General features: G+C 40.8%; 2 protein-coding genes and 1 long non-coding RNA gene across 5 annotated transcripts in view; 1 reads left to right on the top strand and 2 right to left on the bottom strand.

The window, feature by feature from the left end:
* GLP1R (glucagon like peptide 1 receptor) overlaps positions 1-4,332 on the top strand; it is an 81,555-nt gene extending 77,223 nt beyond the window's left edge. For both annotated transcript variants that reach the window (XM_015857807.3, XM_085543169.1), the window contains exon 13: positions 1,008-4,332. In XM_015857807.3, the coding sequence (XP_015713293.1) occupies positions 1,008-1,175 (168 nt within the window). In that variant the 3' untranslated portion in view covers positions 1,176-4,332. The remainder of the gene's footprint in view (positions 1-1,007) is intronic.
* SAYSD1 (SAYSVFN motif domain containing 1) lies at positions 4,003-6,083 on the bottom strand. Of its 2 annotated transcripts, XM_085543170.1 has the most exons (3): positions 5,931-6,083; positions 5,557-5,843; positions 4,003-5,434 (listed from the first exon to the last, which is right to left on the bottom strand). In XM_085543170.1, exons 1-3 carry the CDS (start codon positions 6,066-6,068, stop codon positions 5,332-5,334), a joined length of 528 nt encoding a protein of 175 aa, XP_085399296.1. In that variant the 5' UTR covers positions 6,069-6,083; the 3' UTR covers positions 4,003-5,331. The 2 variants fall into 2 exon arrangements, with proteins under 2 accessions (XP_085399296.1, XP_015713294.1); XM_015857808.3 differs by having other exon boundaries at positions 4,003-5,843.
* A 4,485-nt stretch (positions 6,084-10,568) lies between these two features.
* The window catches only part of LOC146761343 (uncharacterized), a 47,643-nt gene continuing 36,009 nt past the window's right edge, over positions 10,569-22,202 (bottom strand). The window contains exons 6-7 of the long non-coding RNA XR_014944672.1: positions 14,321-14,462; positions 10,569-11,278 (exon numbers count right to left, since the gene is read on the bottom strand). This is a non-coding gene — a long non-coding RNA (uncharacterized LOC146761343). The remainder of the gene's footprint in view (positions 11,279-14,320; positions 14,463-22,202) is intronic.

Below are 22,202 nucleotides of genomic sequence, written 5' to 3'. Positions count from 1 at the left end.
AACCTATTTAGTCTCTTGGTGGTCAGTACTTAAGAGGAAATAAAAAGGAACTCTCTAGAGAAGGCTTACTTGAGTAACCTACCACAGCGCACTTACTTCCAGGCAGCAGTACACACCCCAATGAATTCATCGCTGTAGTTGCTCTCCTGTCTTTTTCTAAATAGAGTAAAAAAGGTTCAATTTTATGTCCTCTTCCTTATGTGTTAAAAGCTAATAGAAGTTCTTACTTCAGTCAAGTGGCAAGAACTTTGCCCATGGAACAGATAGAACAGACTCAAAATTATGTTCTTGCTGGAGAAGGGTAAAAACCCCAAATTGCAACATGCTTTCAAAACCCTTGATAAACTCCCAAATGGATACAGCATTTACACAGTTTAACCCAGGACCTGTAGCTGGATATAAACACATACTACTACTTTTTTAAAAATTACAGTATCTGCAGAGAGATACATTGTTATCTAAAATGGGGAAAGAGTATCTTCTTTAACACGCTAGTTTGGTGATGTATCAATTCTAAATAAATACATTTTGTGTGGAATTAGAAAAGTAAATATTCCACAAGCAAAAATAAGCCAAGGAATAATACTGATTAAATGAAATCAGAAGCAGAACTTGAAGAATGCCCGTGCTGACAGTACTGAGCAGGAAGTCAATCTTTTCAGTCATTTAAAGGCTGATAAGGAAAATCAACTTAATAGTAGTGGGGCATGGAGTACATTTTGTATTGCAGATGAATACCAGTTAGAAAAAAATACTGAAAAATTCCTGGTGCGCTGTAGCATAAAAAAGCTTTCTTTATACAAGTGAAACTGAATACCATCATTGTTTTGATGAAATATCCTATGATGGACTAATGAAGTAAGTAGATAATTTGAAGCAATAATAATGGAGGTTCAGAGCATTGCCATCTTTCTTCAGTAGCATGGTATGTTTAGTAACCAGAATCGTTTAAAGATCTGATTACTTCTATATTCCTTTCTTTTGTTTTCTTGTTTTGCTTCTGTTAGGTTCAGATGGAATTTCGGAAAAGTTGGGAGCGCTGGAGATTGGAACATTTGTATGTCCAGAGAGACAGCAGCATGAAACCTCTGAAGTGTCCAGCCAACAGCATCAGTAGTGGAGGCACAGTAGGCAGTAGTGTTTACGCTGCCACTTGCCAGGCTACATTCAGCTAAGACTTCTGCAGGTGAACCTGACTGAGAACAATGAACTGTATAATACACCCGAAAACCCTTAAATACCCAAGCAAGTGGCTTAAGTGTGTCATCTCCAGCAAGAAACTTGAGTATATGCTGCTCATTGCCTGCAGGCTGTTGGACAAAGGTTTCTAGGGAAAGCAATCTGCTAACGTAATCAGCACATCAGAGCAAAAATTGATCGTGTCTAAAGTAAGTTAAAAGTTTCTTCCTATTTGCACACAGGGCCTCCAGGTGTCCAAAACTTAGCATAGCATTGATCCAGTCTGAAAGCACAGGGTCAATGGCTTATTATTGTTGTGTGGGTGAGCTGAGTGATCGACTGATTAAATTACAAGGAAAACGAATATGATTATTCACAAAAAACACATGTTGACTTTTATGAGGATAGGGTAAGGCACTATCACATTTTAGAAGAAACTTGGTGGGAGGCAGCATGGGCTTTAGGAAAGAATCAGTTTTGAAGAAAGTTTCCCAAATCTAAAGTTCAGAATATATATTTACCTGTTAACCAGAAAGGTGAAGAACAGCATCTTGAAGGACTGTAACCACAGCAGCTAGCATGGTGTACATTCCTGACTGTTCTTTTTAGGCTTTGCTTGAGAGAAACAAACCAAAACTACTATCTATTAGGGAACCTATTCTGATATTGATAGGTTTGTGGCATCTCTATTGACAGCAGTGGAAATAACCACTGAATGCCCTTCCGCTTTTACATGGTACTCTGCCTCTCCAATTGACCGATAGGTATGAACAAAGACAGGATAATGACTTTTGCTTCAGAACATTTTCCTTCAAAGCTGTACTCCACTTTCTGTGGGTGCAAAGACAAAGAAGTCAATGTGAAGTTAAAATTGGTCTTACCAGACTTCACTGACTTGGAAGAGATTCGGTATTTCACAGTGTAGGCTCAATTTTGTCTCTTCTCTAACCTTGTACGTTTTCTCCAGGCACCTGAGATACCCACAATGTGTTCTACTCAGGGTACTGGAAGGCTGAACTGTCAGCATGGCAGACAGCTCCCAGCTGCTGCCCATTGCCTGGGTTGTCCATCTGCTCCAGAGCCTGCCCTCAGCTGGGTTCAAAAAATACCCCGCACCCCCGCATCCTCAACTCAACGGGCTTTTGTTTGTTAAAAACTGCAAGGGCTCTTGTAGAGAATGCATCTACGCTGCTAAATATGTTACCCTTGCTGATGTTTACAAGAGTTGCTGGGGAAAACAAAACAAGGCACTTTTACAAGCAGACCTAGGTCCACTGCATCACTTAATAGCAAGCATTATATATCTTATCTCAGATATTCACCCTCTCTTTACAGCTGAGACAAGATGCTGAAGTCTAGGTCTGAGAACATTTCTGTCCATAGACTTCTTGTAATAAGTGTGGCTTCCATAGCCTAGCAGGTATACTACTCAGCAGAGATATTTCCAAGTCCCTCTTTGCACTTGAATCCACATCCCTTATTGCCAAGAAAAGGGACTGGATCTAATTCAGCATCTTTCCTGCCTGAAGCTAGATTGCTTTGCATGGAATAATTTAATCATTGTATTAGAATTCAAATTGCCAACAGGTTGGATTAATTTTGTAATCAGCAGATGAGAATTAAATTAGAAAAGATGGGTTACCTTCTTCTGCTCTAATGCTTATAATTGAGCTCCAGGGAAAAGTCAAGACATTTGTAGAAATCCACCACTGTTCTCAGGCAGGCTTATGTATGCCTAGCGCACAGGCTTCTACACAGGCCATTCCCAGGCTGTGCCTTTATAACATTGGTTGCAGAGCTGACCTTGGAATGAAGCACCTTGGGCTTATAATACCGAATAATTTAATACCTAGTTTTTACATTGCAACACCTTTGCTACAGTATCTGACTACTACATATGCACATTAGTCACTGTTCTGAAATATAATTAATTAGCTTCTTGTATGTAGAGTATACATCATTTTTCCACTTAGCACCTACATTTATGTGCTTTGTATAGGAAAAGTAGCAACGTAAGAATCACCGGTATGTGAAGAGCTACCAGGTACAGGTGAAACCTTTATCTACATGATAACACACGCTGGAATAATTTCATTCATTAACATTCAAGATGGGTGCTAATTTTCCAGGGCCCTGCTTGATTGTTTTCAAATCCAGAAAAAAAAGTTTCTGCCGCTTGTGCAGCTGTTAGCAAAATTTGTTCTGCTACGGCAATAGGAAGCTGTAGATACGCCGTAACACACTGCTGCACTGGAAAAAATCTATGTAATGCAGGACAGACATAGGAATAGACAGCGGAGTCTTTATGTGTGTGCTAAGAAAGCTGTACTTAGTTGCTGTCACAAAGTTTCCTTCTACAGTTTGATGTGCTTTTAAGCCCTGAGGCTCTTTTTGGCCTTCCCACTCACTGAAGAACTGAGGGCTTTAGCCCATAGGAATATCTGCAGCAGCAGTTGTCAAATTTACCTTTTTAAGTGCCGGCTTGTTAGAAGACAAGTGAAGAAAAATCCAAAAGCCTGATGATCTCAGACAAACAGCTTTGGTGTGTTTTTCTTCCTCTCCAATTAAGCTTCCACTGCTTTATATTCTTTAAGAACTGGTAAAACTAAGCGGGGGGAATTGCCGTCAAAGCAGAACTACAGTAGTACCACACTCTGAGAAATACTTTAAGGCCTACAAAATGATTTCTACATAATGCCTCATATCCACTTCAGTAAAATCTTTTACAAGCCCACGTTGTTATTCTTGCCATCTCTATTTCAGAATTTATACTGTGCATTTCTTTGAGTAGCACGAAAGAAGTAAAGCAACAGAAAGCACTGGAACAGATGAACCACATGAACTTTTATTTCTTGTGCCTTTCAGCTTCATTCTCATTTAGTGTAGTAATTTGTTTCACAAGGTATTAATAGGATAGTCTACAAAATTCACCCTGGTATTCTGTAACTAGAGTTTAAAGCAAGTTAAGCCTTTATTTCCATTATTGCTGCTATAAAGTTTTAACATTTCATGGATGTTACCTTAATATTTATTTGCATGTCTCTCCTTGTTTTAAAAACACCCATGGGATCTGTGAAAGGTGTCAAATTATCAGCTCGCCATCAACATGTTTATTTTATTCCTTGTGAATAAAGCTTCAACTCGCTCACAAAACGCTCTCAATTACTGGTCTACTTACCTTTTCCTAAATTATCACCTGTTTGTTACTCCATCATTAGCAGAATGCTTCCTAAGATTGTTGAGACTCTTAATTCACAGTTCTTCCATGGAAGTCCAGACTTCTATTCCATCTCTGTGCCCAATACAAAGCGTGCTCTGAACCTGCAGAGGCTTCATTTATCAGAAACAAAATGGAGCACGTTATCCATATGGAGTTAGGTGACATCATTAAAAAGAACAGCGAGAACTCAGCTGGTTTGTACATCTCAGCCAGAAGATGGTGAAAGATATATAAGCGAGAAAATTATGCAGCTGACTTTATGTAATATCTAGAATTTATACAACAGAGCAGTACTAGAAGCTGACAGTGCTGCAACGAGATACTGAAAGATGCTTAGCAGCGTTACAATGTATTACTTGTTCCCTAACCTATTATTCTTTCCAGTCCAACTGACACTTCCATTTGTTCATCCAACAGACGACAGAACCTGTGGTAACCGTAAATCACTGCTAAAACAGTAAATGAAATGGGAAAGATCAAGTTGTCATTTCTGTTCTCAACAAAACAGGTGTAAACTCAACTAACTGCTCTTCACTAAAGCTTAATATCAGTGGCTTGTTTTCATGCAATCATTTATGTATTAGCAACACTGATAGATCATTACAAAAACCCCAAAGTGGCTCATAAAGAAAAGAGCACCTGGCAGCACATGGGTTGATGGTGAGAAGCATCGCCAGGTGTGTGATGGTAAAAAAGGACCAAGTCCAGCAACAGGCAAATACTCTTTCACCTAAGAGCTTCTTGCCATTCTGTATTTGCAGTATTTAACCAAAATGATGGTTAAAACCACAGGTGTCACCTGTCAGGAGCCGTAACAGATATTTTCGCCTTACGCAGCAGATAGTAAATGTAACATGAAGCAGTCAGGAAACCTGCACCAATATTTGACGTATTGGATGAAACAGGAGCGTGATCAGAAGCAGCAGCTGGCTTCAGTTGTACAGATACTGCCTCCTGCCTTGTCCTGGATCTAGACATAGCCGGGCGGGAGAGCGGCGGGGCACTCTATGACAGGTGTAGTCCAACACCGGCCTCCTGCGGTAAGCAGAAAGTCACCGACAAGCTCACGGCGCTTTGTTACGGCTTTATTCGGGAGAGGTGAAGCGCAGGGCACGGCCGCGCCCCCTTCCTGCCCATCCCGGCCCCATCTCCGCTACCTCCCGGCGGCGGGCCGGTAATGCAGCTCCCGCTCCAGCTGCTCGGCCGTCAGCGTCCCGGCGATGGCGGTGCAGCCGGGGTTGAACACGGAGTAAGCGCTCAGCTCGCCTTGTCGCCGCTCGGCGGGGCCGCGTGTGCCGGCGTACATCCAGTAGAGGAGGGAGAGGACGAAGTAGGGCAGTCCCAGGTCCAGCTCGGCGAACAGCGCCAGCAGCACGGCCCACAGCAGCACCTTCAGCAGCAGCGGCCGCGCCCACACCGGCACCGGAGCCCCGCCGGGACGGGCCTGTGGAGGGAGCAGCGAGACGCACCTTCAGACATCGGCCCCGCCGCCATCGCAGCGCGGCCCCGACCCGCCCCGCACGGCGCTCACCTGCCCGCCGCCATCCGCGCTGTCAGCGGGCTGCGGAGCCGCGGCCTTTCCCGGCTGCTCCGAAGGGTGCACGGGAACGACGGCAGCGCTGCCGCGGGAGGCCCGGAACTGGGCCAAGCGCCGCTCCACGGCGGACATGGCCGGGCCGCGCCTGCGCGAGGGCGGGGAAAGGGCCGCACCGCCCTTGTGATGCCGCGTCGGGCGGGGCGGTGTGTGGCCGCACCCCAGGGACGTGGGTGTAGCGAAGGGCGCCGCCCTGCGGGACGGAGGGGGGGTGGTATCACAGGCTGGGGGTTCCACGGGCTGCGAAAGCTGAATCTCAGAGGAGCCTAAAGGACAGCACTAGTCCATGCATTAAGGGATGACATGGCGGGTGCTCTGTATGAATATGGGTGCTCAGTGCAGGCCCCATTCATTTATTGCTGCTGCTCTTGGGGCTGAGAAGCACAGGGCCATGCTGGCCTCTCCTGTCTCCCTTCTGGTGATGGAGAAACAAATCACTGCCATGCAGGCAGGGCCCCACTGCGGCAGCCCTCAGGCCTTGCTGAGGGCAATGAGGTGATGCATCAAGGCCACTCCGTCCCACCCTCTCTTTAACCAAAAAATTAAACTCAGGTAAAGCCACTCTGTCACACCGTCTTTCAGCTGTCACTACAGCAGAGAGATAGAAATTTATTTACAGGAGCTGGCTCTTAGCCTCTGGAGTAAAGTATTTATCACTCTCTAGCGATAATAGTTATCAGTGAGACATCATTTTGTCCTGCAGTGCTGTTTCCAGTCACTTATTGCTTTCTCAGAAGTGACCTTTAGGGCTGAATATCTCATGCGTGTGTCAGCCTAGAAGTAAATATGAGAAGCCTAATAAAAAACAATTTGGGTGTTCTTAAGTTATCTTAATGTGGAAAAAAACTGTGGTTTTTTGCCAGCTAAATAATTTTTCAAATGCCTATTTTGTGCTTGGTTACAAAATAACTTTCTTTCAACCTTCAGACTTTGCAAAAAGTGCCACAGTGAATGACATTCTTCTCATTACTTGTGGAAATTTGATTTTGAAATCACAGTCCAAAATGTTTTAAGATATCCTGCACAGGACGTTATTTGACTTCATTTTCTTCCCCCCTCTTGCAGTTCTGTTTATGAAAGCAATTTCTCAAAGATGTGATGGGTACTTCCAGTATTTATCTCCTATATGTGTCCATAGTCAGGCTGATTCTTACGGCTGACTTTAACGCCATCTTTGCCAGTGATTCACATGCTATCAAATTTTATTCAGAATGCACTGGGTTTAATATGTATTAGCTATTTGATTGCACGCTAGCAGTTTTATAGCTGGGTTGGGCTGCGTATATTGCAGTGTGTTAGGAAACACATCAATGAATAACATGAATCATGCCTCTGAAGTCTGAGTGCACTAGGGTAACCTCATCTGTAAATTAATGCTACACTGCAGAGAAATACCTAAACTAATTTTATATATAAGAACTTTAATGGCGTCAGTATATCCTGTTTTTAAATGAACTGCTTCACTGAATAGATACTTAGGAGGGGGGGGTTCATTTGTTTGCTTAACAAACCATCTGGGCGCTTTGCTCCTGACTTACAAGTGTCCTCAACACAATAATCCCTATCTTTGCAGCCTCAGACAGTGGTTGGAAGTGCAGGAGAGTGCACTGTGAATTAGAGGAATGTTTCTTTGGGACTCTTTGAGTGGCTTAGTGCCTTCCTCACTCTGTATGAGAAAAATAAGTAAAATAAATTACACAGGATACTACAAGACAAGCCTTGCTCCAGTGAGCTGCAGCTGAGTAAATGATTAATCTCAATTGTCAGGTGCTATTGGCAGTTCTCTACCGCTTTGTTCTTGATAACTGAAATTCTAATACTGCCCACCACCTTCTAGGAAGCAGCATTAAGATCATTTCAAGAACTTGCCATTATTTTGGCTTGGTTTTATGCTACACTCCAACTGTTCTATCTATCATACAAAGAAGCCCACATGCATATTTATCTCTGTCAGAAAGAAAACTTGTTATTCTCATTAATTTCTGCTTCAGCAATTCTGCCTTTTCCTTCGCACCAGACATCAACTCTTCATTATGTTTTAATATTTATGACACAAAAGTATGTTTGCCAATCCAGCATTTTCCTCTCAGCCAGTTATCACAGGCTTAAGGGGCCACATTTTCAGTAGCTGGGAACTTCCAAACCATTAGCAACCTTGGACATGGCTCGCAGTCAGCAGAACAGAAGGAGATGAAGTGGCTGATGAAATAATTGGCAAAACTAGAGAACAACCAAAACAATGTCCAAAGTACAGCTGATCTTCTCCTTCAGAAAGTAAAAGAACTGAGAACTAATCGGGGGAGGTATTATGTATGACAGGTGTCCTTAGAACTCTATAGCAAAACAGCCACACAACTGAGTTAAACTAAATGCTTGATAGCAGCATTAGGATCCCATGGCACCCTGTGCATTTCTAGCATCAGCAGCCTACCATCAGCACATCTTGGCATCAGCAACCTGTCTATTCAACTGCACAAGCTCATAGCCCTTGCCTAATGTTTTGAAGTGTTTCTTACTTCCTACAGCTGCAGATATCTCTGTGTCAAGTTCGTGCACGCCTGCTTCTTCACATATATCAACAGTAATCAAGTCACATTAACTCTCTTGATGGATTAATCTAATTCACTGACAGAAGCTTTCTCCTTCATGCAGTAAGCATCCCCACACACACACCGACTTGCTAAGTGCTATAAATGCAGGCAGAAGGGCAGCCTATTATTAACATAACGACCTAACTTAATTAGTTCAATGGAGCTGAGGGAGCATTAGCTTTAGTTGTTGAGGTCGTAGGGAACATGTATCAAATAGATTGGAGTGCACAGATTCATGCTTGTCTAATTCCGTACAGAGCTTTCTGCATATCCATTTACTAATCAGTACTAAAGTACAGAAGAGAGATGCTTCCTTTGTAAAAAAATAGTTGCTAATTTTGCTTCCTAAAATAGCAGCATGAAGGTACTTTGCATTTAGATTTAAAGGAAATATTTTGTCTGTCTTTTTATTGAAGCAATTTAGGTTCCCAATTGTAGATTTTCACATCTGTGTGATTTCGAGATGTGTGCGTCTGTGTATTCAGCAGTGTATGCTAAAAAGAGCTGAGATATCAGCCCTTGCAATGCCATTTTGTATAGCAAAATGCTCTGCATTGAAAAACATTCAAGTGTGAGCAAAGCAGAATTATTGTTTCCATCCCAACTATCTGAAATGTTCCTTAGGATTTCACAAGGAAATACTCAGTGCAAGACAAGACGAAGGAGGGAGACATCATAGCAGACCAATTCCTCAATGGGAAATCCTCAGCATTCCTCCAGTTACCAATGGATAGCTGTGCAGTGGTCCCAGGGAATCATAACGAACACATTGAACTGTCTCCACTGATCAATGATCAAGGCATAAAGTGCCAGTTGGAAAGCCAAGCAAGGTGGTCTAAGTGAACATGCAGACAGGAGGGAAGGATAAGGGAATGCCTGTGGGAACAGCAGAGGCAAGAGTGAGACACTGCAGTGGGTCTTAGAGAAATGGAGACACCAAACCAGACCCTGAGCTGTCCTGAATTGATGAGGCCCTGTAAAGTGCCATCTCACCTCTACCAAAGTCAGTGGGAACTTTGCCAGGATTGCACGGGGATATGAATTAAATCTCACGACAGAAGCAACTAAGTTCATACCTCACTGTCTGCTTGGTGAGACTTGCCGGCGTCACACAAACTTGTTTCATGTTATTTCCCTAAAAAAGAATAAAAAAACCTAACTTGCCAGTTGCAACTTCTGCTTTTACTGTGACAGATGCAGTCAATTTGCTCTGTTGTATTTCAGGTATTCCTCACAAATCTTGTGTCTCATACACAGGATTTTAATAAGTGGCATGTATCTGTGATGGGGCAGCCCTGGATCTATGTATGTAGTAGGGGACAAAAAGCAGGAGATAATTCACAAGGTGTATTCAGGTGATAAATTCACGAAGGATAAACACTTACAGCTTAACAAGGCTGTCATTTGTGTTTCTAGAGAAAAGGTATATTTAACCAGACAAGCCCCATGTTGTTTACATTTTACTTCTGTGAAAACAAGGTACTTGTTGCAGGGCCTTCACGTTTAGATGATTTCTGGCCTTACATTGCAAATTAACATGTATTTTCTTTCTCCCTTGTTGGTCCCTAACTCTCTTTTAGAGAAGTTCCACTACATTTCAGAATTCATGTTTTTCAAGATACTTGAGGGTAAGTAACTACACAGCGGGTAAGAGAGCAATGGGTTCAGTGAGGATGCCATAAACTGATGAGAAATGATAGCTCCCTCTGCTGTCATTTGATATGATTACTCTGAAGATTTCTGCATTAAACTCAGTTTTACATCACCTGCAGAAAAGCAGACAGAATATATGGATCATTATTTTTTGGTCATGTTAGAAAAACTGCAGCTGCCTTGTGATTTATTTCCCTTTTACTGTTTTCTAAGTGACTGAAATATTTCACAGTCAAGATTAGTCTATCATTTGGGATCTAAATAGAGCTGAAGATTTAAATCCATGTCATCTGCTCGTGTGAGATAAGATTCACCTTTCAAAACATACCGGTTTGTTCAATAAGTGTGGTTTTTATCACATGCACACTGAATTTCAACATGTATTTTGTAAAACCTAACTTCTGCTTGTCAAAGCCAAGAGTTAGACAGCTTTAATCTGCACTAATTCATACAGCTAGCACTGGAAATCTGCACAATGCAGTTTAGATTACACCTCTTTCCTGTTACTGAGGCATCCAGTTCTAAGTCTGATCTTCCAAAGACATATTTGTGGGTTGACTGCAGAAGCCTGAAAGGATTTAACTCCAGGATTAGGAACTGAAATACAGTTTACATTCGGTGATCACTCTGTCTCTCTCATTCCTGTTTTCTTTCTGGGTGGACATTTGTGATTCTTAATGCTTTACTTCACTTACATTTTTGGAGTACACGTCTAATCTAAGAAGAAAATATTCTCCCTGGTTTGCAGGTGGCAATGTTTTTAGGCCAGAGGCCACCTATCACAACAGGTAATAGAAGGTTCTGGACTTGACTTACACCTTTGTAACCTTCAGACATATTGCTACCGTGCCTTGTTATTGCTGATGTGATGCGTCCCTTATGACATGATCCAGGATATTTAGTAAAGGCTCCTCTGCTCTCTTGATGAAACTCATTGCAGGGTCAAGACAACTGTGGCCTTTCCTTTAGCATCGGAGATATTATGTGATCTCAGGTAGTTTAACATCTTGCAGCACCTCAAAGCAGGCAAGCATCAGTCATCTGGGAACAGGAAAAGAAAGACTTGTAGCATTGCAGCAGGCTGGATCCACGATAAGCAGCTGTATTATGACACCTGTCTATCACCACTAGATGGTAGCAAAAAGGCATTATTGAGACATTAAGGTTTCTTGTGTTCCTCTCTCCAATCTGGTACCCTTCACCAGTTCACCAAAGTATCTGTAAAGCAGACATGCAGGCATGGGGCTGGTGAAAGGTAGGCAGAGGGGTGTCTGAAGATCTTCAGTTATTCAGACCCTGGACTAGGTGCATACTAATAACGATCTGCTTCTCAAGCTTTAGGAAGGCAAGTTTTAGCAAACATTTTTGGTTTTTTAGAACTACAAAATAGGGAGCAGGACAATTTTAGGGACTTTCTCATTGAGAGCATCCCCAGAACTTGCAGAGAAATGCTCTAGTGCCGTGTTCCTCCAGCAGTGCTGTCCAACAAACAGATTGTCAAGTATGTAAAGGTTTCTGTCTTCAGCTCATTTCTTTTCTTACATATAGTAAGGTTATACCTGGAGAAAACCAAAGATGGTAGCAAAGTAAAAGCAATTCATGGTGCTCTGACTGCACCATTACTTCACTTTAAAAATACCAACAATAAATTAACTATCTGCTGGAAAGAAGATACAGGCAAAAGCTTAAAGATCCAAATACTGACCTCTTTCTGCTGTATCTATAATATTAATAGTCTTAGAGCTTAGTAAGGAAAAAAAACTAAAGGACTAAAAGTCTGATTCTATAGAAGTTTTTTTTCCATATGGGGACAAACTCAGTATTTTTGAATTAGGAGTGTTCTATGTTGATTATTTGGTGGGGGAAAAAAAATAGGACAAAATAAAAATAAAACAAAAAAAAATTGCCTTGAACCAATTAGGAGACTTATACTGGGGGAGGGGGGGGCTCTTGACTTCAGTAGGCAGATTTACCAGAGACTGATCTCTACATCAGTGCTACTGGGTCACATCATTGCACACTGTGAAGCAGTATGTCTGTCTCTATCCAGCCTTTGCTCTGGTCTCTCTCAGCCTACAGATCTGAATTAGCAGGCTACTGGAAAATCTTCTGTTGAAACATTCCTTCAAGAAATTTGGATTACAAAAAAAGTATCTTTTATTTGGAAAATTGCTCCAGGAACTCCTGACCATCTTTGTTCAGTGGAGCAGGAAGGTCGTGATTTCAGAGTAGAAAAGGCAAAGCTCAGCAAGTTGCTTGACCTCCTCTTGTGCATGTACAACATGCCAGCTACTGATGGAACCCAGTAGAAAGCGTGGCAGAATGGCTGTGCTGTCGTTTGGTTCCAACCAAGTAGCTCTGGGAAGGGTGCAATTTATGTATTTTCTTTCCTTTCTAGATCCTCCATGTTTAATGCTTGCCAAACAGCAACTGAGTTGAGTTCTTATTGCTCCAGAACAGAAAAGCAAAGAGGGGAAAACAAACAAAGAAAATAAAACCAGTAACTCTTCATTAAAGTGAATTGTTTCAAGAGTAAAAATTCAGAAGATGTCCTAAAACAAACAGGACCAACTGCATTAGATCTTCATTGTGGTATTACTGCAGGGTTGATTCATAGGCAAGGTAATCAATGCACTACATTTTTTCTGACCTTTGCAACATCCTAGAGGTACTGATTCCACTAGGATAAATTGTTCAGCAATTTCTTGAGTATATTAATCAAAAGCACGCTTTCCTTCCTGAATGTCAGGCAGTTGTGTAATTCTGCTATTTATCTTTTCCATTTGTTATTATCGTTTCTGACAGAAAAATATTTTTTTAAATCCCTGGTTTGTTTTCCATTACTGAGCTTCATATCCTTTTTATAAGACAAGTTTGCTTCGGAACCCAATCCCTGTGGCACTTCCGTTTCCTCGTATAAATTGTTATTTGTCTTAGTTCCTGCATTTAAGTTATAGCCCAATCTTGCTCCATTTTTAGATTTCACCATAAAATAACGCTTTAAATCAAGGTGAATACATCTGTTACTGTATTGGATTTCACAAAGGCTTTTCCTGATGTCAGATATTCCTTAGTCTCTAGACAAATACCACTGCTTTTTGTAGATGAAAGTTTTCCCACTAACAGGATATGTAGCCTTTCACCTCTAAGATAATGTTCTGAATCCTGCCTGTCTCAGTTGCCAAACAAGTGTCAAAGAGCAGCAACGTAGATTACAAGAGCTGAAGGATCTTGATCTAATTTCCAGGGAAAAGATTTTTGCAAAGCATAGAAGGAAGCAATTTGTCCCCTTTCTTTTGAGGCTGGCCTTGCTAACCAAGAGTTAATAGTCAGAAACTAAGGGAAGACTAAATGAGTTATGAAATAAAGCCATGCATTGAAGTAGTTTGCAGTTTGGCTTGAGCAGCCCCTCATAGGCCTTTTGTTTGAAACACACTTATTAAAACTTCTCATTGTCTTTGCAAACGGCCTTCAACTCTTGTTTGTTGCATCTTTCTTTGCCTTTCTGACACTTCTGGTTTTGCTGACTTTTCTCATTTCTTTGGCTTTGTGATGTTTCATCAATTCTGCTGGTTTACATTCTTTATTCTGTCCTCATCTATCCGAGGTTTTAGATAACTGGTCATTTTTTCTTGATCAAATGCTTCTGACTTGATAATAGCTATCTTGAAGTCCCTATTAGTTACAGGGATATACCAGCCTATACTGTTTTGTTCTGTGTTCACTGAAGTCCATAGACATTCTCAAAAGGCCAAAGCCATGGTAATGTGTATCAATACAGACTTTGGAAACAAAACTTCACTTTTTCGCTGTATCACGTTGCAGAAAACTAAAACCAGAGATACAAAAAGAAGGAAAGATTTTGCCCAACTCATGTTCCTAACCACATTGAGGATGCTCATTACTTTACTGATGTGCATATTCATTTGTATTTGCTAACCTGAAGGCTCCAGCTGGGTACTTCTTACAGGAGCAGGACATGTGAAGTCACTGAGTGCTTTCCTGGGTTCATCTGATCATTCAGCTACCTGGAAACCTGAGCTTTGTTGGAATAAAGGGAACAATTTGTGTTTGGGTAGATACCTGCATGTAAGCCTTCAGAATTTTCACTGTAGAACAGTTATGAATGAAGAGTTTCTTCTGCTTGTTCTGTATTGTAACAACAGCTTACTGTGAGCCACTCAAAACACCAGAAATATAAAAGACTGCAATATACTGCCAGATTCTATAAAAGAACAAAAAAAGATCAATTAGCATTGTGTTATCATATAGATACCAGGCTTAATGTAGCATGTGGATTTAATACAAATTGTAAACTTGAACACAGTCTTAGATGCCATTGAGTCCAAACTTTTCTCCTTCTACTCACAAAAAAAGAAAAAAAAAAGAAAAGAAAGCAGTATCTACAGTGCTATTAGCCTGTTAGAAAATTAGTTCTCTGAACAAAATTGGTCACTTTGCCTGAGTAACTTAAGCTTCTGCTGCAAAGTTTGGCCTTCAAGTGAGAGCTGTTATCAGTTTTGAGCACATAAAAATAGTAATAGCTTCTACTTCCTAGTCATAAATATAAATATATATATATATATATATATATATATATATATAGGATGATATGGCTTATCATCATGCAAATATATTAGCACCCTAGTCTAAAAGTCATTAATCTGCTGCATAGAAATATGACCACAGTAGACAGGACAATACTCACTGAAGAGTGACAAGAAAGTATTGAAATTCATCTTTGGGCGAAATTGTTTGATTTCATTATTTTTAATTCCCATTGCACTGAGTAGACAAATTTTCAATTCCAGGCAATGCAACATTCATAGTTTTGCTCTTTACTCAAAAGCAAAATAAGAAACCAGTCTTGTTTAAATTGTTAAGAAGGTTATGTCAGAATCGTTTGAGCTGGAAGGGACTCTGAAAGGTCACCTAGTCCAATTCATCTGCAATGAAAAGAGACACCTACAGCTAAGATCAGGGTGCTCAGAGCCAGGTTCAGCCTGACCTTAAGTGTCTCCAGGGATGGGGCATCCACCACGTCTTGTATGCTGTAGTTATGAACACCTGCAAATTCTTTTTGCTGTTTTGTTTTCATTTTTGGTTGTTGTTGTTGTTTTTTTTCCAATGGTAGATGCCTTTTTATTAACAGCTCACCATTTAGGGCAAGTAATAAAAGCCAAGAGGATATGAGAATCTCAACAGTTAGGAAAATATTGTAAGATCAATAAGACAGACCTCAGGCTGCTTTATTAATTGCATCCCATTGGAGTTTTTTACTCCATACCTGGTAATCACATACCATCTGAAGGCAAACCTTTGATTTTTGTGCTCTGGGCCCCGGAAAAAAAGAGTCTGCAATATTTCTTTTGTATTACTTTACCTGCAGGTGTGCTTTGCTGAGGTCACAGACATGTATTTCAGTAATTTTTCATCAACATTCTGCCCAGGAGCCTCATACAGCAATGACAACAGCAGAACGGCTTACTTGTGGAGTACATTCATGGCCTAAGCTTCTCAGATCAAAGATTTGCTGTTTTGCTCACTTTCTTGCTCAGCTTTTACAGACAGACTCTCTAAATTCACCAGTATTGAAACCTGAAACATAACTGGAAAAAATAAAACCTGCCTAATGATAAAGCAGAAAGCCTCCTCCTACAGTCACAGCAATGTCTGTAGGCACAGCCTACATGTGAACAGCCTGCTTCACTGACTAGAGAAATACATTGTTTCTTAAGAGCAGATTAAACTTGCCAGAACATGCATATACAAAGGTATTTCTTCCTATTCTGCTTTTTAGCAAGTGTTTCTAACAAACTACCCTACTGAAAAATGAATACAGCTGGAATTAAAACAATGCACAATATCAGGTTTTGACAGGCACATAGTTTTTGAAAGAGAAGTATCTGCTGTCAGTAGGTTTTGCAAGGTCATAATCTTGCTCTCACTCATATGACCCAATAGCATATTAGAAGGCCACATTTGCGATTACCAGAATTCATGCAGAGTTTAGTAATTTCTGCACGATTAATCCTACAGACTCATGAAAGCACATTCAGACTTTGGTAGCAAGAAGCATATCATCTGAAAAGAGAAGCGCGATGTTTTTTAGTGTATTTTTGCACCTGCAGTAATGACAAAATGGGAGTGTACAGAAACCTGGGTGAAATTGTCCTTATCTCTTGCTACCATGGTTTATATTTAGAAACAAAATATCATGATGAAGGCTATTGTTATAACTCTGAACTGTGCTCTGCATGTTTGAACACGTGTACAAAGCCCAAGTTTACCTAAAGGAAGCAGTCAACCAAAGATCAAATATTCCCTTACAGGGAATGGGAAGCAGCAAGAACTTTGGACTTTGTGAGTTTGAGTTTCTGCTATGTTGCTTGGTGTGCCTCCTTCACAGCGTGAGAGAAGGAGGGTGGCAAAAGGGTTTCTCAGGACACTCCTGATAGTCTAAGCAAGTGGAAGGGGCTGGAGGTCTCCCATTCAAGAGTCTCTCCCCATAAATCCTCTTGTTTCAAATTCTTTGTCCTGATCCCACAGTCCACAGTGGCACCTCACAACACTGTGCTCTCACTCTTCCCTCCACCCTCAATTTTATATCCTGCTTCCAAATTCTTTTCCAGCTCACCCCATCCCATACATGTGCTCACCCTTATCTGCAACTCCTCTCCCTCCTGCATCCCTGCCCCAGGTCACCAACCCACTGCAGCTTTTTAGTTCTTCTTGCTCAGTTTTGTTGATGTGCCTACCTCTTCCATGTTCTCCCTCAGTAGCTGGGTGGTCAGCTAAAGCCTTTCTTAGTTGACTTTTCAGGACAAAAGGAAAGGCTAAGAGCTCCTTATTTAACCACGATTTCAAAAGCTCAGCCTGCACTTATCAGGCCCCATCAAGAACAAAATGGTATTCAAAAGAAGATAGAAAAGTGAGGAAGAGGATAGTCATACTTATCAAGTAAATACTTTGCAGGCATCTGCCCTAATTCATCATAGAAGTAGAGACAGTGGAGAAGAGGATTCACCTAGAGGTAGAAGAGTGACAGAAAACTTTGGAGGTCAGTGTTTCTCTGAACCAATACCCGGAAGGGTGGAAAGGCATCAGAGCAGAACTTACCTTACTTACATACAGATCTGCATTACACTTGCTTTCTCCTAAACACCTGGAGAAGCACACGCCACATTTGTGCTCCATTTCTAAACAGCAAGAAATGGTGCCCTGGAACCTCAGGTTCTTGGGAACAGAATGAGGCAAGCCAGAAGAGACCTAGCAGAACCAACAGGGGAAATTCCTGGTTTGGATTTTGAGAAGATTGCAAAACTGGCAATAAAATTTTCCCCAGAGCTGTGTATGAACAACTGCACTGCAGCAGGCTGGTGTTATTTGCAAGACATTATGATAGTAACAGGAAAATTCTTTCACATATATTGTTGCAAAATGGCACTGAGCAATATTTATGAATATATCCTTGAACATTTTTCCATCACTGACAGTGACTAATCCTGTGCAGTTCTAGCCAAACCCTCTCAGTTAGTGCAGAGGAACCATTGCATAAACTGCCATGTGGCAGTTAGCAAAGACAGCATGAGAGGCTAATACCCAGTTTCTTTCCAGTTTGAATAAGATTTCTTGATAATGCAAAATTCTTTTGCTGAAGTAAACAGGAACTAGTCAGGATGGCTGAAGAAATGTATTATTTATTAGCAACCATCCAAGTTCTGAAGGAAGAACAAATCAACTTGTTTGTCAATATACTGACAAGAGCACTACTTTACTACTTTAACAAGCAAGTCAATATGGAAGTTGCAAATACTGATTATTTGGGTACCAGAGCACTGCTCAGTTCTTGTTGCTCATGTAGACTTATACTGCAGTACAATGCTTTAAGCATAGCTTTCAAGTGTGGGTGTACTGTGTGGTAGTAAGGTATGCTGGAGTACATTATCAGTGTATGCTGGAGTTATTTGTAGCAGGAACAGGCCTGTTTCATTGGAAGAACTATTTTAAAGATCTTATTCTGCTGTGATCTTCTTCTTCTTCAAAAATCCCTCCTCTGTTATTCCTCAGTGTCTGAATCTTCCTCCTTGTTCCTTGCTTGCCTCTTCAGCTGAAGAAAGCAGGAAGCCAGGCAAAATTTCAGTATCTGAATACTATAACCCTTTGAAAAATGTCAAGCTCTTGTTCAAATCCAGGCACTGCTAACCCTTTACAGAAAGCTCAGTCAGAGTTTGCAATGAAAACAGCAGTAATAACGAACCATTATCTGCACTGTGTTTCATCTTTTTTTAGATATACTGTCCCTATTGCACATAGAAACAACTTTGTAAGTAATGTGCACCATACATGCTACCATTCTGGAAGGTATCAGGGAGTTGGAGTTGGCTAGTTTGTGCATTTATGTACCTACTCCAGATAGAGAGCTGTTTAATGGGAGTCTTCATGAGCACCTTTTGTTGATATGATACCTTTATGACACCTTTTGGCTTGCAAACCTGCTGCACACTGAACACACAGGGATCTGCAAACTGGGTACAGTTACTTTGATTAAAAATATCAAAAATCAAAACTTCTCAAAAGCATATGAGTTTACAGTATACAAAGCAAATAGCCGGTCACGCTTGACTACTTCAGATTCTCTCATAGATATCACGTGCATAGACTACTTTCCTTATTAATACTCATGATTTACAATTTCTTGTGTTGGCATTACTGAAGTATCAGTTTTAAGACAACAAATAATATTTCCTTTACATGCCAAAGAAAATGGGAATATTAACATCCTAAGCCTTCCCTAGAGATGGCAAGATTCCCGTAGTTTGTGCGTCCCTTGAGAATGCACTTTATACCCATGTGAGGAAGGGACAGTTCCTCCCATAGCTTCTTCGAGAATCTCTTTTCTTTCCACCAAACAAATGTTACTCCTCATCTGCTCACCTATCCATGTTATCTTTGGTTTCCTTCTGTCACCAGAATCTGTGTGTGGGCTCTTTTTCGTGAAGGCCTGAATCTGACTCAGAAAACGCTGGGGGGCCTTTCTGCCCTTGGAACTCGGCTCCTCTTGCCCCAGGTTTGTCTCCCAACACACGATGCTGTGCTTGGCTGCCAAGAATTCCACTTAGGTAACGCTTGGCATTTCCAGCCCCAGGGCCTCAGCACTGATGCAATTTCCAAAATTATTTTTTTTAAAGCCACAAATATTTTTAATTCCTAGCAACCGAGAAACCCCAAAAGCAAGAAAGCAGCATTTTTCTGCCAGGAAGCAAAGAAGAAAGGCTACAATGGGGAGAAGAATGGTCAACTGAGAACAGCTTCTGCTCCCTCCTTCTCTTTAATATTGCTGGTAATGTAAGGTCAGGAGAGAGGGGAGAAAGAGCGACAAAACCTGTGATGGAAGGAGACTTGTGCTGAATTCATCTCTTTGGGACTAGAGGTGGAGAAGATCACAGAAAGCAATAGTACATCTTTCTCTCCTCTCTGTCCTCCTGCCTCCATAAAAGTTATGTATCAGTACAGGTGAGAAAAAGATGTTAGTCATTTTCCGCCTTCCTTCTTACTTAAAAATAACCACTCACATAATTAATGGTTAGTGCTGCTGAGTTCATGGTATTTTCTTTCTACATTTTACCTAAGGCTTAATCGTGAAGTTATGCTGCCTTTAGGCTACAAAAAGGCAAGAAGAGAGCACATCTTATCCACAAATGCAGTCAGTGTCTGATGTCTCTGAGGTAAAACTAAAAACTAAAAAATAAAAATATGTGAATAATGAAAGCAACAAGCAAACCATGAAGCTGAGAGTCTAGAAGCAAAAAACAAGTGTGAAGAGGGGCAAGAAACAAACAATATAGAGGATTTCCAAATTCAGCACTAATTCTAGAAAGCTGTGTCTGTGAAGGTTGTTTGCATATGAGCTTCAAAATGGTCACAGATGAATGTATAAGTAAGTAAACGAGCTACGGTTACAGATTTGGGGCTTTACTGCAAAACAAAACTAGCCCCCCAAATATTTTCTTTCAGCTTGATCCACGTTTTTCTATGGCAAAGAGAATTTGAGCTTCTAACCTCAGCATCACAGCTACATGCAGATCACAGAGCTGATCCAAAGTTCATCAAGCAGCAGAGAAATAAGTTGGGCTAGCCTTTGGATGCAATAAAATACAGATGACTGTGCTGTATTTGCCAGGAATAAGAGGCATAGGCAAATTAGCTGACTTCACAGAACATATAAGGTCACTATTATTTGCAAAAGCCATAAAACATGATGAATAATATAGATAGGCTCAAAATTGTTAGGAAAACAAAATTAATAATTATAAACACTGATAAGACATGGTGAGCTTGCTTTTCAAATGTTAGGCAGGCAGGCAGGCAGGCCAATCACTCAGAAAAAATACAGGAATATTTCTCATGGCTTAGCACCAAAAGAATAAAGTACCCCAACATCAGGGTGCTGCTAGAAATAGAGTGCATCAAGAGAGCAGTAGGCTTGGAAGAGAAAGGGCTTACAGACAGCCAACTCTGAAAATGGCCATCTGACACAGAGTGGAAGTTGTTGCCCTAATTCTAACCTGTTTGTAGCGCTGCGAAAGCTGCCTTCCTAATCTGGGATGCTTTTTGTATAACCTAATGAAATCAAGTTGTTAATTGGCATGTAAGTTTTCTGAAATAAGTGAATATTTGAAGCACAATGTCTAAAAGAAACTTGTGGCACAACATCTCATGAACTCTGGTAGGTGACATACATTTAAGACTGAGTGCGAGAGAGGAGGATAAAAGCTTTCAGTGCTCTTCTGGAAGAATATACCTCGTTGTTATAGAATAAGCCTTCACTTTTGAATGGAAGCTAGAGTGAGTTGGTCAAGTCTCTCTGCATATGTATGGTTATAGGAATGAAAACCCCAAATATTACTGAGAAAATAAGATAGGTATAATATGTACTCTTTTCTCCCAGTTTGAAACCACTAGCACATGTGTTAAGGCTATGAGTGAGATTAATCAACATGTAGAAAAGAAATAGCCTGATAGTGCTTTAGTGCACGGTCAAAGATCACCCTGTCATTAATCTAATGATACGCTTGTCGTACCACCAATTGAAACACCTTATTTCACAAACACTTTTTTTCCCTGTCAGAAAACATACTAATGAGATTGTTGTAACAGCTGTTATGATTTACATGTATTTTTATTAATTTGCTTTTTTTTTTTTTTTTTTTTTTTTTTTTGTGCTGGTACCTTCTCATCCCTGTGAGGAATCATTCCACTAGTTGGCAGTGTTACCTCACTCAAGCAAATAGCCTTTAAACTACACGTTCACCTACAAAATCAAGCTCTGCATTTTTGAGCTGTAGATTTCATTCAGCAACATCTGGGAACGCTGCTGAGAGATACAGCAAGGAAAAGCAATAAGGGACTGGAAAATCAGTTCCCTATTCATCCCATATTTCTCTTGTAACAAATCTCAAGTTTTGCCTGGAGTCCTGATGCAGAGACCAAAGCAAACTCAAGTGAACTTGTCAAAGCAAACAAAACAAGCATCGTAGCCATAAAGACATGTGCCTAAGAAGAAGTCCAGGATGTGAATGTAGAGCCAGTGGTGTACCCGAGCCAGCAACCATTAACAGCAGAAACACAGCTGATGAATGCAAGTGTGCAACACAAGTACCTTATAACCTAGTGAGCTGCTACTTCTATCACATTTCAGTGCAATGCCTTGTTCTCTGTTCTGACTGCCAGCTTTGAGCTACTGACAACAATGCAAGAAACAATTACTTGAGTTGGAATTTTTGTTTTTTTTTAAAGTGATTTTTAGAATTAAAGGAAGGGTTTGCTCCTCATCTTCCAAGAAGGAGTGGGGCACTGCATCGGGGAGCTGAAGTACCAGCTGGCCTCTTGAGTAGAATCTGCCTGTGCTTGCTCCAAGAGGATCATTAGAAACTCATTAAAGTAATGAATCTGTTCGTTTTGA

The sequence above is a fragment of the Coturnix japonica genome, chromosome 3 (assembly GCF_054131305.1).
Source record: "Coturnix japonica strain WE chromosome 3, WE-NBRP24, whole genome shotgun sequence".
Classification (NCBI taxonomy): Eukaryota; Metazoa; Chordata; class Aves; order Galliformes; family Phasianidae; genus Coturnix; species Coturnix japonica.
This window is presented reverse-complemented; position numbering and strand designations above follow the sequence as displayed.